This window comes from Thunnus albacares, chromosome 13 (assembly GCF_914725855.1).
Source record: "Thunnus albacares chromosome 13, fThuAlb1.1, whole genome shotgun sequence".
Lineage (NCBI taxonomy): Eukaryota > Metazoa > Chordata > Actinopteri > Scombriformes > Scombridae > Thunnus > Thunnus albacares.
In genome coordinates, this window is record NC_058118.1 from 10,325,313 (window position 1) to 10,340,923 (window position 15,611).

The window sequence follows — 15,611 nt, forward strand, 5'->3', positions numbered from 1 at the left end:
TTGTATGGGCCAGAGTGTATTTGTGCATGAATGTTTCTATCTTGGCTCATCTAACTCCCCTAAACCCCACTCCCATCGCCCTCGTCTCACACAAGCACACAGGCATCACACCCCACACCCAGACACATCCATCTACTTGCTTACCTCTTGTCAGATGTCATATTCCTTAGTTTGTCTTATCCTCCTTTATTCTTGTCTTTTGTCTCTTAGTTGTTTATGTATTTACGTACCTCACCTGTTTTGTACCCACTGTTATTCACAATAAAAACTTTTTTTTTTAAAAACCCCAAAAAACTAGTGTTTGGGTTATTTAAAGTTTCCTCCCACTTTTTCAAAACAGTTAATCAATTGGACATTCTAAATTACCCCGAAAAGCTAATTGGTTTCTTTTATTTCAAAATGCAAGAACTCATTGAATAAAACTGTTTAAATTCTAATATCTGCTTTGAAATCAGTCTTGTCTTATCATTTGCGTTTAAATCTCTAAATATTTAAATGAAGTTATGCTGATTCAGTTTCACTCAGACAAAGCTTGTTGTATAGAAAATACAAGGGAACTCTTCTTCTTTTGCAAGTGTCACACCCCAAAATGGAAATACTCTATTTTATCACACAGTTCATTTTTACCTTACAAAGTTCCCTTGCTTTAATGTCATGACTTTGTCATTTGAAAGTTACTTTAACAGCAACATTCAAACAAAAATGATGTTTAAATTTGAATCAAATTTGAATTAATCAGAAGTTACCCCAAGGGTCTTTGCCACAGACTTTACATTGGTGATAACTGAACCAAGGGAGGACCTGTATTTTTTGATGTTCTGGACCAATGATCAAAACCTCCGTTTTACTGCTACTAAATTGCAGGGAGGTTAGCTGCCATCCAGTTCTTGACATTGGATAAACAAAAGTGCTGTATGTTTAGATTGTTCAGTTCTCGTGGTTTGATGGATTCTTCTATTTGCAATAGCACCTTGCAGTAACAGTAAAATAACTGTTGGAGGCCAGTGGGGCAGGAGGGGACCTCCATGTGGGGCAGGACTAAATTTTAAACATATGTTTATCTAGATGCCTCACTGGATGGGGGTACAGGGGAGGGTTCAATGATCAGGTTACTGGATTTATGAAAGGTCCAACCTGCATCCAGGAAACGAAAAGTCAGTGTGTGCAGAGATTTCAAATGTCTTTTTATTGTGTTTCAGTTCAAAATATTATTTATCCAGCGCTGACTTTATGGGGCTTTAAAATCTACAGTATATTGTCTGCAAATGAGACTTTTAGCAGTGTGTCTCTCAGGTGTTCTTCTACCTTGGGATGCTCTATACTCCCCAGCAAGAGCGTCTTAAGGTTGCGTGGGGACTTTATGAAAAAAGAAGCTTCCATCATCCTGAAGCAGGTGTCCCCTACCTTTTGAAGGTACCTAGATCTGCCAGGTGTGCAACATAACAGGTGTACAGGGCAGAAATGGAGATGTTATCCTCAGAGTCATCAACTAGACTGCAAGTAGGATATTCCTTTATGACAATTTGATATACACAAAGCCATGTATCAGTGTGGAATTGCAGTTTTACCACTGGGGTTTTTATCAATTTAGTGGGTATTCACAGGCATCTTCTTTGGGCTAAACTTAAAAAAAATGTAAACTGTATGAGTTGACCAGAACCGCCAAAATGTACCATTAGACTCACATGCAAACCACTATTGTTCCTTACTCTGATAGCATATGGAAGTGGGCCACTTCAGGCAATGATGCGGCACTTCTGGCCTTCTTCTGGCCCAGACAGAATGGATGTAAGCCTGAAATGGCCCACATGTAAAAAAGCAAATATGGCCCAAATATCCCAAATCAAAGGTGGGCCTTTTTTGGTAATGATGTGGTGCTTTCAGGTATGTGTATTTTGGATGTGGGCCAGTTCTGATTTATCTGATTTGTTCTTGGTTGACATACAGCTTCCTTGTGGCCCAGATCTGGGAAACAGGAGCAGACCGCCCAAGTGCCATCATTTCACGTGGTATGCCAGATGAAAGTGCGGAAAGTGTCCGTTGTGGACTGGATCTGAGCCACAGCAATTTTAGCATCTGGGTAACTTTCTCCCCCTCTTTTTTTCTTTGCAGGTTTAGACCCATCTGATTGGTTCACTGCTTTGTTTGATATGATTGGTGCAGGTTTGAGAGGTGTTTGAGTGAATATAAGTAGTATTGTATTCTATTAGAACTAGAGACAATACATTGGTACTACATCATGTTACAGAATCTAAATGGCCTTCTGTGGAACAATGACTATAAGCCTGGCTGATCAAAGATTTCAGTGTGAAAAGTTAGATCACTTTTACTTAATAAATATTCTGTTGGTATCTGAAAATCTTTGGGGTGTCCTTTTTTTAACCTCAGCAGGTTGCATGCTGGCTTAAACCTGGATCAATACACTGTTAGACTGTTTGTTTGCCTTCTGGGTCATTTGTATTTGTTAAGATCATATCTAGTTAATCTTTAATCACACTTTAACTTTCTTTTGCTGGATGTTTTAAGCAAACTTAACTGCCTCATCATGCAATTCAAGACATGTAGGGAAAGCTTTAATGATTTAATGATGATACAACTCCCACAACTGATTGAATTCAAACTCCTTTTCACAAAGCCCTCTGACCCAAACCACCTCCTACAACTCTGATTTTGTGGTCCAGTATGCAACCTACACAAGTGCACATACACTGAGAATAGACTTTACAATGAAGTAGGAGGCAGCAGTTAAACTTTTGCAATGAGTAATATTTGTATATTCATATATTCTGGATTTTTCATGAGGGAGAAGGATCAGGAAGAGGAGAATTTTAAGAACACAACACAACATAAACATTTTTGTGGAAAAACCACATTAGACATAAAGTATTATTTAAAGCAGCATATTTTTAACTCTCTTAAAACATGTTTGGTGAGGATCTTTCAGTAAATAAATGAGTTGAATTTAAAATTTGACTAAACGTCATCAATGTCCTCTACAGGAATATATTATATTCAAGGGTGCAGTAACTGAGAACATCAACAAAATGAATTGTCTAAACTTTTGGACATTAGTGTACTGTTTTTGAAAAATGTCAGTGACTCATTTTGTTTCTTTTTAAACCTTGCCATAATTATATTTTTAGGAGATAGGTTTACTTGTCAAATTAAGTAATTCAGAGTATCTTCAGAGGCACCCAAAGGAAAATCAGTGGTTGTTTTGGGGCAGTTTGGGAGCATTACTAAATAACTCAGAATTTATTATTGTGACAAAAAAAATTATACAAACAAGCTGAACAGTAATTAAAATGACCATAACGATACTTGTATTGACATAAGCATCTTGACAAAGGTGTGGGCTATTTTACTGTTTTTAGTAATTTAATCCAGAACTAAATCTGTCTGTTTGCCTCTTTAATGATGGTAATAAGCTGCTAACATGACCACACAATGCACATTTTTATAGATATTCTATAGTTTTACTCACAGCGTCTCAAACATACTATTTTTGTTGACTTTTAACCTGAATGAATAATTCCTCTTTTTGTGAAACTGTGGGCACAAGATGGCACCAGTCAGCAGAGAATTTACTTTACAAGTCAGGGTCTAATTTCACTTAGCAATTACCTCCGAGTAGAAAACCAAAAACCGAATACGCATGTCTGTTAATCTGCATTTTTAGGCTCTCTGGGTGGACGACAGCAGAACCGAAAAAGCACAGGTCTGGCAGCGGGTTGGTCAGGGAGAGTAACAGGTTATGCAATAAGGGAAGGAGTCGTTTAACACCGCCCATCAGGTGTGTCACATTTTTACAAGCCAAGTGTAGATTCACCAAGAGCCTTTTTTGCTCCGATAAAACAGCGGTAACTTACGTGATTCCTTCCAATAAACTTACATGAAGGGACTTTAACAGAGGGATTAATTATAAATGTCTCATCCTATGTATCGGATATGGCCTCTGCTTCTCCTGGGAGGACTGGTGGTACCAGGTGAGTTTGAGCAACTTCCGTGTGAGACCGAGGACTTTGATATATCTTTCCTAACGCAAAACAATGTGACAATTCTCTAAATACCCTTAAAGTGTGATTTTTGGACAAGAAGTTCATTACTCACCTCTCCCTGCGGGACACAGAAGCATAATAGAGGGTCTGTAGGGAGCTTGTTTTGTTTCATTTGGCCTATAGGCCGAGCTTTAAAACAAAGACTGCTCACTAGTGAAATGTAACCTACTGGTAAGCTTACACCGTATATACTGGCCTAGCGCGTCATATACCGTACATTCATAAATACATAAACATTTATACATTCATGTCACAGGTGCTCACTGTACGGTCATTTTTGAGGCCATAAGTAAACTAACTGTCATATTAGATTGTTACCCCATTATATAGATTATACACACCATGCATAGCCTATATCCATAACATTACAATACATCGTATTTAGAATATAATCCAAAATTGTGTGTAAATCAGTGAACATAATTGAATCCTCAGAATGCATTATTTACATTTTTTTCCCAAAGCATAGCAAGCAATAATTTATGTTAAACAAATTTCTTCTCTTAAACTATAGTAACTGGTCATCACTGTCACAAATCAACAGCAGCAATATGCTCATGTGGTTGTAATGGTGACTTTGTGATTCACATTTGGGGGGTAAAAAGTCAGACCATGCAGGCTCCATGAGTTAATGTTTTTCTTTCCAGACCAAAAATATCCCCAATGAAAATATGTTTCTGCAGTTTCCTCTTTCATTGACTGAAGTGCTTCCTTAAATGAAGATGAAAACTGCGTATAAAGGGCAAAACATTCTAATAACTTCATCTTAGTGTAAAAAGGGAAGGAGGATGAAAACGTGCAAAATTGCACTTTCGAATTCAGGCAGCTGGTATAGTGAATCACAGCTATAAAAGTGATCTACACTATAGATTGAATACCCAGGGGTTAAAGTTCTTGGGCACCATGCCTGCTAGAGCAGTTTTAAATTCATTTAATACTTGATTGAATACATTGTACACATTTCCTCCTGGACAACTTTTCAGGCTCACAGACTCACTTTTCTTGCTTTAATCCCTGTTGAATACCAGTCAGCAGCAGTTAAAGTTTTAAGGTAAATGTACGGCAACAAGTTGAATTGCTGCTAAATTAATTCCAAAAACTTCAAAATTATGTCACGCAACAAGGGAAAAGACATTTGAAGAAGACAGAATACAATCTTTATGTTGTGTGTTGACATCAGATTTTGTTTTGCTCAAACATCCTGCTGGTGGATATAGAGGAGCTGTTCAGACAGGCAAGCTTGGAATCACCTGGCGTGGTGGGATTCCTGATTTTAAGAAAACAAGTATTGGGTTTCCCTTTGCTTTCACTTTGATGGAATTTACATATGAACCTATGGCTTTAGATTATATTTATTTTTAACATTAAAACTTTTCCAGCATTACCATCAATTTAGGTTGTAGGCAGTCAGTCGTTTAGTATCTACAATAGTGGTATTCTTGAAGATATCTGCATGTAAAGTTACATTTAAGGTTGCATAACTGATAGTCTTAACATGTCATAACATGGAGCAGGCTTGGGAACAGAACTAATGATTCATAGTGTTCCCAGACTCTTTCCTGTGCTGGAGATATTCTGGCAGAACTTAAACTAAATTATGATGTCTCTTGCATGCCAATTTTTTGTTTGCAGACTATCAATAGTATTCACCTTAAGAGACTTGCAAAAGGTTGGAAAGCATTTCACTGACTGAGTTTTAATTGGACAATAAAAAAAAGAACAATTGATGAAAATGATTTTGCAAACAAATAAATTAGTTCATCAATTCAAATAGACCAGATTTTAGCATTGATGTCTAAAAGGAAGTATTTTATAACTCCACTTCCAATCTTGACTCCGCTTATTCATCCCATTCTTTTGTCAGTTCACTATCTAGAAAATTGTCTTTAAACAAGCTCATGAAAGTTTTATTGGGTTAATTCAGTTTCATTATCATTCCATTTATCATTAAGTTTTAGCACTCCTAGTACTGCTAAGGCGTCCTGTATGAATTTTGCCTTTGATATCAGATCTTTTACTTGCTGAAGGGAGAACAGCACTCGCCCCTCAGAAACTCAACACCCCTGTAATTTCACTGTATGGTCTGCAAACAAATGTTGCATGTTGTTGGTATAAATGTCATGCAAATGTATGATCTGTTCTTTGTCGCCCACACATTATAACTCCCTTTTACCTTTAGCATTGCTGACAATCCATGACAATAAATTCAAAAAGCATGCATCCATGGGGCGTCCTGGTGTAAAGTTGCTGTTTGCAGCATGCTGGCATTGACAAGAAGAGATGATCGATCAATCAATCAATCAAGTTAATTTGTCACATGTAATCATATAAGGTACAAACACAGTGAAATATAATCCCGCCAGTTCCTTCAATTCATGCATTAAAAAGAGTTTCAATAGAATAGGAAGTGACCTCATTTAGGATCCTAGTGGCCTGAGGGTAGAAGCTCTTCCTGAGCCTCTCAGTGCTGCCTGGTATATCCGGTACCTTCTTCCCGACCGCAGCAGGGAGAAAAGGTCGTTATCCGGGTGATTGGGATCCTTAATGATTCTTCTAGCCTTATTCTTGCAGTGTCTGATTTAAATATCCTGTAGGCAGGGTAGTGCACCGCCTATTGTACGTTCAGCCGAATGAACAACTCTTTGCAGAGCTTTGCATTCTTGATCGATGCTGTTTCCGTACCAGACAGTGATGTTTCCCATCAGGACGCTCTCAATGGTGCAGGAGTAGAAATTCCTCAGTATTTGAGGAAATACCCACAATTTCCTCAAGTGTCTGAGCTGAAACAGTCTCTGTCTTGCCTTTCTCACTACCGAGTCAGTATGCAGCGCCCAGGTCAAGTCCTCGGTGATGTGGACACCAAGGTACTTAAAGCTGTCCACCTTCTCCGCTGAGGACCCACTGATAGTGACGGGGCGTAGGTCCTTCCCTGCTTCTTCCCAAAGTCCACTATCAGCTGCTAAGCTGCTTCCAGCGATTCAGGCCATTCCACTTTCTTCCCATTGTCCCTTTTTGCCTCCTTTACTGCTTCATTGTAGGCTGCTGCTTTTTAATTATCCACGTTTCCACACTGCAGTGTGGAAAGTTGTACGCTACAGTGTTGTTTATGGCATCCTGGATGCTTCTGGTAATCCATGGTTTCTAGTTGTGGTCTGATTTAACTGTAGTTCAGTTGTTTCTGTTGTTTCACAAATTAAATCCGCCACAGTCACTGGAGATGTTGACGGTGGTGTCCTGGAACGTGCTCCAGACTACGTCATGTAGTGTAGACTGTAGGGTGGCCTCTGTTTGGCCTGACCATTTCCTGACCTCTCGCATCACTGGGGGCCTTTGTCATAGTTTGTTTACATACTTTGATCTCAGCAAGACGACCGCATGGTTGCTCTTCCCAAATGTGGGTAGCAATTTTGCTCTGTAGCCGTTTCTGAATGGCGTGTAGCCAGAGTTTATGGTAGACTTTTTTTTTCCGGCAATATAGAACAACTACTGGACATATGTTTAAATAGCCATGTAATATCCTACATTTAAACAGCAGTAAAACACGAAAACACTGTGATCCAACAAATATATTTTATTAAAAGTCGTCAGCAGAATGAACTCTTCACAAACTTTGTGAACTGAGCAGATCGGCTACAACAATAAAATAAAACAAATAGCCTTGCTACTGTTAATTATATGCAGCCATGCGGGCAGCCTGCAGCTGCAGCTCCACCACCACCTCCACCTGCTGCAGTCTCCCCGAGCCCGCCTCTCACCAGGGCCAGGGAAAAGTTAAACTTCCTACTGATCAATTACATGTTATTTAACCGTGAAGCTCCAGGCTGATTTTGTTTCACTGTGCCAATGCTAAATGTAACGTTACCTGAGAGAAAACGGTAAGACTTTTTGGAGTCGTGTTAACTGCTGTTGAGCCAAAGTGGAGGGTTGTTGATGGAGTGTGCAGCTTTTTAACCTCATGCCACGCTTAGTCACATGACCCTGATGACTCTGAATCTTTTAATGTCTTAACAACAAAGGCAAAACAAATTTTTGCATAATGTAAGTTTATATTTAAGTTGTCTTGGTAACATATCTTATAGGTCACGCAATATTAGGCTATTTAATATGCTATTAATGAATTTATTTATGTATTTGGCAATTGTCATGTTTCCCACCAGACATTTTGGCCATCGATATTTTCATCTGCCGGATAACTACACGTGCTACCAACAAAAAGCCGGCATATGCTGGCTAACGTAAACTCTGCGTGTAGCAGTGATCCGCAGTGTTTATTCCCCTTGTGGTGCAGTCAATATATTGATGGAAGTCAGGCATAACTAGGGTTGCAACTAATGAGTATTTTCATTATCGATTAATCTGTGGATTATTTTCTTGATTAATCGATCAGCCGTTTGGTCTATAAATTGTCAGAAAATGGTGAAAAATGTCAATGACTGTTTCCCAAAGCCCAAGATGGCTTCCTCAAATGTTTTCTTTTGTCCTGACCAACAGTCCACAACTCAGATATTCAATTTATCACAGAAACCAGAAAATATTCACATTTGAGAAGCTGGAATCAATGAATTTGGACGTCTTTTTCTTAAAGAATGACACCACATGATTTATTGATAATAAAGATAGTTGGCGATTGATTTAATAGTTGGCAACTAATTGATTAATCAACTAATCATTGCAGCTCTAGGCATAACCTTCTTAAGGTTAGCCTGATTGAAGTCTCCAGCAACAATCAGCGCAGTATCAGGATTACCAGTCTGTTAGCAGCTCAAGTCTTTGCAAAGATCCAGCAGGGCATCCTCTGTACTCGCTTGTGGTGGGTTGTAGACTGCTGTGATAAGGACCAATGTAATTTCCCTTGGTAGAAAGTGCAGTCTGCATTTTATTAATAATAACTCCAGATTAGGTGAGCAGAAACAGGATCGCATTTTAATATTCCCACTGTCACACCAATCCTTATTCACCATAAAGCACACGCCTCCTCCTTTTTTCTTACCAGAGTCCTCTGTTCTGTCAGATCAGTATACCGAAAAAGAGTCACCTGGTTGTTGAATGGAGCTGTCCAGTATTCCAGGGTTTAGCCATGTTTTAATGAAACAAGAACATTTCAGTTCTTGATATCCTGTCCAGTTTGTTATCCAACGCCTGTACATTGGCTAGCAGGAGGTTTGGCAGGCGCGGCCCAGATCACAGCTGGTGTTTAATCAGTCCACATTTACCTTGGTGTTTCCTTCGATGTTGAGATGGACGCAGAGATGGTTTTGCTTGCTTATGTGGTCTAGATCATAGCTGGTGTTTACCCCCCCCACCTTTTCCTCAATGTTTATTCCAGTATTTACATTTGAAATTCTCGACTGGCCAGGTAGCAGAGTCAGCAGGGGGAGAGTTTACAAAGCGGTGAGTTGACCACTTCCTTATCCTGATGAGTGACTCGTAATCATATGTTGTCATTGTCCAATATATTCACAAAAAGTACAACTAATGTTGTAAAAATAAACATAAAGAGCATAAATTTGCGTAAAATTAGCAGAGCTAACGGAGAGGCGACTGGATAGGTTTGCACCTTCTACAATTCAATAATTAACGTCCAGATGAAACAGCATTTTGAGAGCATCTAACTTCTGTATCGTGACGTATTTCTGAGTGAAACAAGACAGACAGGCGGGATGTAACGTTGGGAGGAATTTGATTTGAATATTGAAAAGTGAGCGTGTCATAATCAATCTTAGCACTGTGCCGCTAAAAGTTGAAGATTGATTGATGGGTGGATGTCATGATATTATTGGTTGAAGTTGGTTGGTTCAGACCTACGTAAGCGCACGTCATATTTTGATTTAAAGGAAGAAAACATGATTGGATTTTGATATAAGATGTAATACAAAGAAATTGATTTTTTTTTTGTATTTTTTTGGCATATATTGTTAAATAGGTGCACAGTCTGAGCGGCGATGTGATCTTAAAGGGTTAAAATGACATTTTTCATTTTTATCTTCTCATCTGATGTTGGAGCTTAAAGGGTCAAGAATGAGACAAAGACACCCACTTAAATGGAGTAAATTATATTGATCAAAGAACTTTACAACTTTTTAACTGGTGAATCATTCAATAAATAAAACAAGTGACAAAATCATTAAAAATAGATACATTTAAATAAATAAATATATTGTACCTCTACAGTACAAATGTACAAAGTGTCATTTTTATCTAAAAAGTAGAAGTAGAAATTTCAAATCCACCACGGTATATAAAAGAGTTTTTATTGGCTGACAGCTGAACTTGCTTTGAGGTGCTTCTGAAATTTATTTTATTTTAAATTTATGATTGATTCCTATATCTGTTGTACAAATAAATGTCAATTATGTTATAATATTATAATGATACTATCATTCCATCTCTTTAGTAATGGGTTGTTGGTTATTTTTTATTTGGTAAGTCTTTTATTAATCCCACTGAATTGTTTTATGACAATACATAAAACAAGCTGCTGTAGGGTCTCTTAAAGATATAGTGTTAAGTTTAATTTTGCTCTGCAGTCATAATTTTTTTAATGCCTCTCTGTCTGGGATTACAAGACATTCTTTGCTCTTCTTCTCTGTGGTTTATTAGAAGGAATGTTTTAATCCTCAGGAAGAGTCTGCAGCACTGCTCTTCACTGTGATCCAGATTTAGCTCAAATATTTAACTGTATGAGACTCCCTGAAGGAGACTAATAGCCAAGTTGCTCTTCACTTAGTATACTTGACCATGGAAAATTTCATTTTCAGGTCGCTAATAAGATGGATGATTGAACAGACGTGGATTCACAAAGATTCAAACCTGCTTTTTTCAAAAGATATTTTTAATATTCGCCATCTGACCCTCTGTACTCGTACACACATGCAATCCTTAACCTGCAGGAAATGTAGCACAAAAAACAAGATACACACTGATCCATATGATCAAAATACAAGAACATGTGCTATTTATCAGATGCTCTTGAATTATTTGACCTCTTGTTTACTTTACTGAAGGAAGTCATGTAGAAAAGTAGAAAATCAGGTCTAACAATCTCAAGCAGTGGCTGCAGAATAGATTGTAGGCAGTTGTTGGCACATCAGACAACAGACACCAGATATTTGAGGCATGTGTCACTTTATTCTTAACAGTTTCTTTGTTAAATAAGCTGTGACAACTAAGTTTAATCTATGAATGACAAAGAAAAAGTTACAAATCAGAGAAAAACCTTTTTATAATGTGAGAATTACTGTGATTTTTTTTTCTGGAAGTGAACTTAGTATAGGACACTTTAGGCCTTTCAGAACTGAATTTTGCAAACAGCTCTGCTCTTGTTTAAAGGGTTTAATGAATTACCGAGGAATTAAATAAGAAACTTAGACAACTTGGAAGTCTGAAATATAACTTTAGTCAGTTGTTAAAGATTCTTGTATGAGGTTACTTGTTAATTAGTGTTCTGTCTCAACCCCTTTTTCACTTTTTTTATTCCAGGGGTGCGACATGTCAGTGGAATTGAGATTTACACTCCAACTGAGGTGGAAGCACTCAACGGGACAAATGTGAAACTCAAATGCACATTCACCACCACTCACCCATTGTCACCTAAGACCATCATAGTGTCCTGGAACTTCCGTTCACTGAATTCAAGATCTGATGAGTCAGTGAGTAGAAACTGTTTTTTTGAGAAAATGCTTTGAATGTGTTTTTATTGTGTTTAAATGTTATTATCTATGACATCTAGCCATGGTTTTTATATGGCCTTAAATTTTTTTTCACATCTCCATTCTTCAGTCAGACAAAATATTTACTCTCCTTTAATAGTTCTCAGTGTGTTATCTTCCATTGTTGGTGGCCATCTCTGCCACGCTCGGAAAGTAATATGTTAATATGGTTCTTGGTGGCTTTTAAACAAATATACAGCACCTGATATTTGTAAAAGTGACAGTTCAAAGAGTATTTTTAAATGAGTGACTTGCTCAGAAAATTTGTATGGCAAAATGTGTCTCTGGGTATCATATATATATATATGAGACCTGCAGTTTGTACTGTGGCCACTACAGCAAAATTGCAGCACAGCCCAGCGCTGTTCCTGAGTTATGGCTCCAAACTGAGCTATGGAAGTTATGGGCCTATATTAGCCAGCTAGCAGCACATCTCACCATAGCAGCTGCTTTTTTGTGAAACAGAAGATGATCATCTTCAGAAGAACAGCCACCACCTTATCCTCTGAATAAAACCCTCATGCTTGCTTATTTGTTTGGAGTTATACATTTGCTGCAATTTTACTGGATTGTGTGTGTGTGTGTGTGTGTGTGTGTGTGTGTGTGTGTGTGTGTGTGTGTGTGTGTGTGTGTGTGTGTGTGTGTGTGTGTGTGTGTGTGTGTGTGTGTGTGTGTGTGTGTGTGTGTGTCAGGTGTTTTTCTACCAGGAGGTACCATACCCTCCCCAGGAAGGGCGTTTTAAAGGCCGTGCAGTGTGGTCGGGAGATATTATGAGACGAGACGCCTCCATCACCCTGCAGGATGTGCCGCCGACCTTTAATGGCACCTACATCTGCCAAGTGCGCAACCGTCCAGATGTGCACGGTCTCCACAGTAATGGAGAGATCATCCTTAGAGTTGTCAACAAAGGTTAGACTGGCAGCACTGCATACTTTAGGACATGTTTACAGTAGTTAGAGTATTTTTGCTTTTCAGTTATTATGTGTATTGTGTATTTATAAGGTCCTTGTGGAAAATTTATACTGTATTACTCAGGCCTCTCCACAGGGAGGTCAGAGGTCAGGGTTGTCCCTCGAGCAGCTGGGGGTTTGGCATCTTGCTCAAAAGCACTTTATCAAGTGGAAAACATGCGACATGAAGTAGAAGTACAATGTGTTCAACCACTAGAACACTCTGCTGTATTTATGTATTCTAATGTTATCTCTATTTTGTTCTCTGCTGCTGCTGTGACTCAGTTTCCCAATAGACAAGTTTCAGCTCTCACCCTCCGTTATCACTGTTTCTGGTTGTTTCTAGTGTCCATCTCTGAGATCGGCATCCTGGCAGCAGCAGTGGGAGGCGCCTGCGGTGTAATCCTGTTACTCCTCATTATCTTTGTGGTAGTGAGGTTCTACAGGAAAAGGGGCATGGAAGACGACATTGAAATGCACTCGCGGGAGCAAGAGTGGAAGGACCCGACCGTGTGGTGAGGGCCAGGGGGGCTGGAGCTCCTCTCCTCCTCTTCTTCTTGGGACTGGTGTGGCTATTTGGAAAGAGACAAATGAAAGCAGGGGAGGAAGGTGTCTTTTCTTCCATGTTTGCTCCTCCAATGTGATTCTCTCGGATATTATTATAGTTTATTTGCTTCAGTATTAGAGATATAATGTGCGATCCCTCCCATTTGTTGTAATGCCACATCTTAATATGCTTTTATATGTTTTTACCAATGATTGTAACTACTGACTTAATTTTATTCAGAGTTTTTAAACTGCTGAGTAGGAGATGTAAATATGGATGAATTTGCTGTTCTTGAAACTTGTCTATCAACCTCAATTCACAGCAGCAGCTGACGCACCAATCACAGCTCTTTTTGTCATATAACCATGAAATAGACTGTTTTTACTACTTTTTAAAAAAAAACAAAAAAAAAAAACAGTTATTTTATCATGAGTTTTATAGAATTATGCTTTCATGAATCATCACTTGAAGCTTTATGATTATATCCATAAAAAACACTTCAAACATGATACTGCTGCAGTGAATTGAGTCATATCCTCTCTATTTTAAACTTGGAGAACTATGAACTGGTTTTGGTGGAGAAATGTGTATGTGCTAATGTTTTGGTCACTTTTGTCCACGGAAAGGAAGCAGTGCATCAGTTCTCTGCGGTACTCTGTCTGGGTTTGTTTCAAGCTGAGCATTCTGGGTATTGTATTATTTCTGCTTAAATCTCACAATGGACCTTTCCTGAGGTAAACCAGCATGGGTCTTTTGTTTATTTGCTACACAAATCCATGGATAGCCCATCTTACTGTTTACGTGTGTGTGTGTGTGTGTGTGTGTGTGTTTGTCGATGCGTGCGTGCGACTGATTTTGTTTCGGGGGGCTGCGTCAGTAAACCTGAAGAGGCAGTTCACCTGAAAGTAATGACAAAGGAGAAAGAAGTTGGTAGTTCAGACGATGAGGAGTCTGAACCCAGTAGCGGAGATGATGAGGAGGAAGAAGACGGCGAAGAAGACGACGACGATGATGATGACGATGACGATTGCGGTGGGGGTGATGATGATGATGATTGAAATCAGACACATTCCCTTGATTAGAATCGTTTTGCAATTCATTAAAATGGTTGAAATGTTGATGTAACTTATTGTACAGAGTTCAGTGCAGTGGCCACTGAATTGGAGCATTATATTAGAAGTTTTATGGATGCGTGTCTCATTTGTTGTACATGATGGCCCTAGCTTTGCTCCTTTATGCTAATGTGATTGGATTTCCACACAGCCGCTACTGGAAATTCATTGCCTCGGATCAATGTTGTGAAAATTCATGAATTTTCATGTTGAATAAGTGGACTATAGATTTTTAAAAAGCAGAGCCAGTTTAACTTTGGCTCATTACCAACACCACCCCACACTAATGCACACAGCGTCTGTGCTGTCTGTGCTGCCTGTGCTGCCGCCAGATCAAATGATTCTCCTGCTCACTTTGTAAAAGCATCAGCTGAGAGTAAACAAATTAAAAGTGACAGTAAGAAACAGCTTTTAATTGTGTCATAGTGCTTCGTAACAGGGTGTTTCGGATGCTACCTGAAAAGAAACGAGACTGCTGTCCTTTCATTTTCACCTCCAGAAAGTCCACTCCACCATTAGATTTACAAATGATAAACCAAGCAAGGGTGTTTACTATATTGGCAACATTGCACAAATAATTTTGTACTTTGATTTTGTATATAGTGATAAATAAGCAGAGCACTATACTTTTTAAAAATCAGGTCATGAAATGATGTCATATGTATCTATTTAGCAACTTTGGAATAAAGAGCTGTTTTTGAAATTATTAAGTGGCATGTGTTTGTTTTTTGTATCAAGAAACGGAAGCTTTGTGTGTGTAATACTAATCATAAGCCACTCCTGTATTTGTCACTCATAACAATGAGTGGCAGCCACACCTTGAGTCCATAAACTAACTTTTCACCCCCTGAACAAACATGGAAATGTGCAGTGTCACTCACACTGGAAAATCTGAGCTCTCCAGTGCAGTCACTGAAGCATAACTTCATAAAAAAAACAAAAGAAAAATGTACAACAGGACACATCACCCCCTGGTGGTATCATCATAATGTTTTCTCTGATGACTTTACACACAATCTTTATTTATGCTTTCATATTCATTTTCTTTTTTATCAGAACAGATAAACAAAACTCAAGTGTGCTGGAATTCAAACTGGGACGTGTGTGAACCTGTCTGGGACAACACAAGCTTCTCATAAACCACATGCTTCTCCACACTGACTGTTTTGCTAAGTGTACACACATTTAACCTCTCACGGTATGAAAACATGTCCTGGTGAACAGGTTCATTCTCT

General features: G+C 38.6%; 1 protein-coding gene across 1 annotated transcript; it reads left to right on the plus strand.

The window, feature by feature from the left end:
• The first annotated feature begins 3,659 nt into the window (after positions 1–3,659).
• On the plus strand, positions 3,660–15,082 carry mpzl2b (myelin protein zero-like 2b). Its single transcript, XM_044371612.1, has 4 exons — positions 3,660–3,986; positions 11,538–11,707; positions 12,460–12,676; positions 13,064–15,082. The coding sequence occupies exons 1-4, from the start codon at positions 3,926–3,928 to the stop codon at positions 13,234–13,236; spliced, it is 621 nt and encodes a 206-aa protein (XP_044227547.1). The 5' UTR covers positions 3,660–3,925; the 3' UTR covers positions 13,237–15,082.
• The last annotated feature ends 529 nt before the right edge of the window (positions 15,083–15,611 follow it).

Coding starts and splice junctions, on each gene's coding strand:
- mpzl2b (XM_044371612.1), top strand. CDS start 3,926: ATGTCTCATCCTATGTATCGGATATGGCCTCTGCTTCTCCTGGGAGGA. Junction 3,987..11,537: donor GGGAGGACTGGTGGTACCAG/GTGAGTTTGAGC, acceptor TTTTTATTCCAG/GGGTGCGACATGTCAGTGGA. Junction 11,708..12,459: donor ATTCAAGATCTGATGAGTCA/GTGAGTAGAAAC, acceptor TGTGTGTGTCAG/GTGTTTTTCTACCAGGAGGT.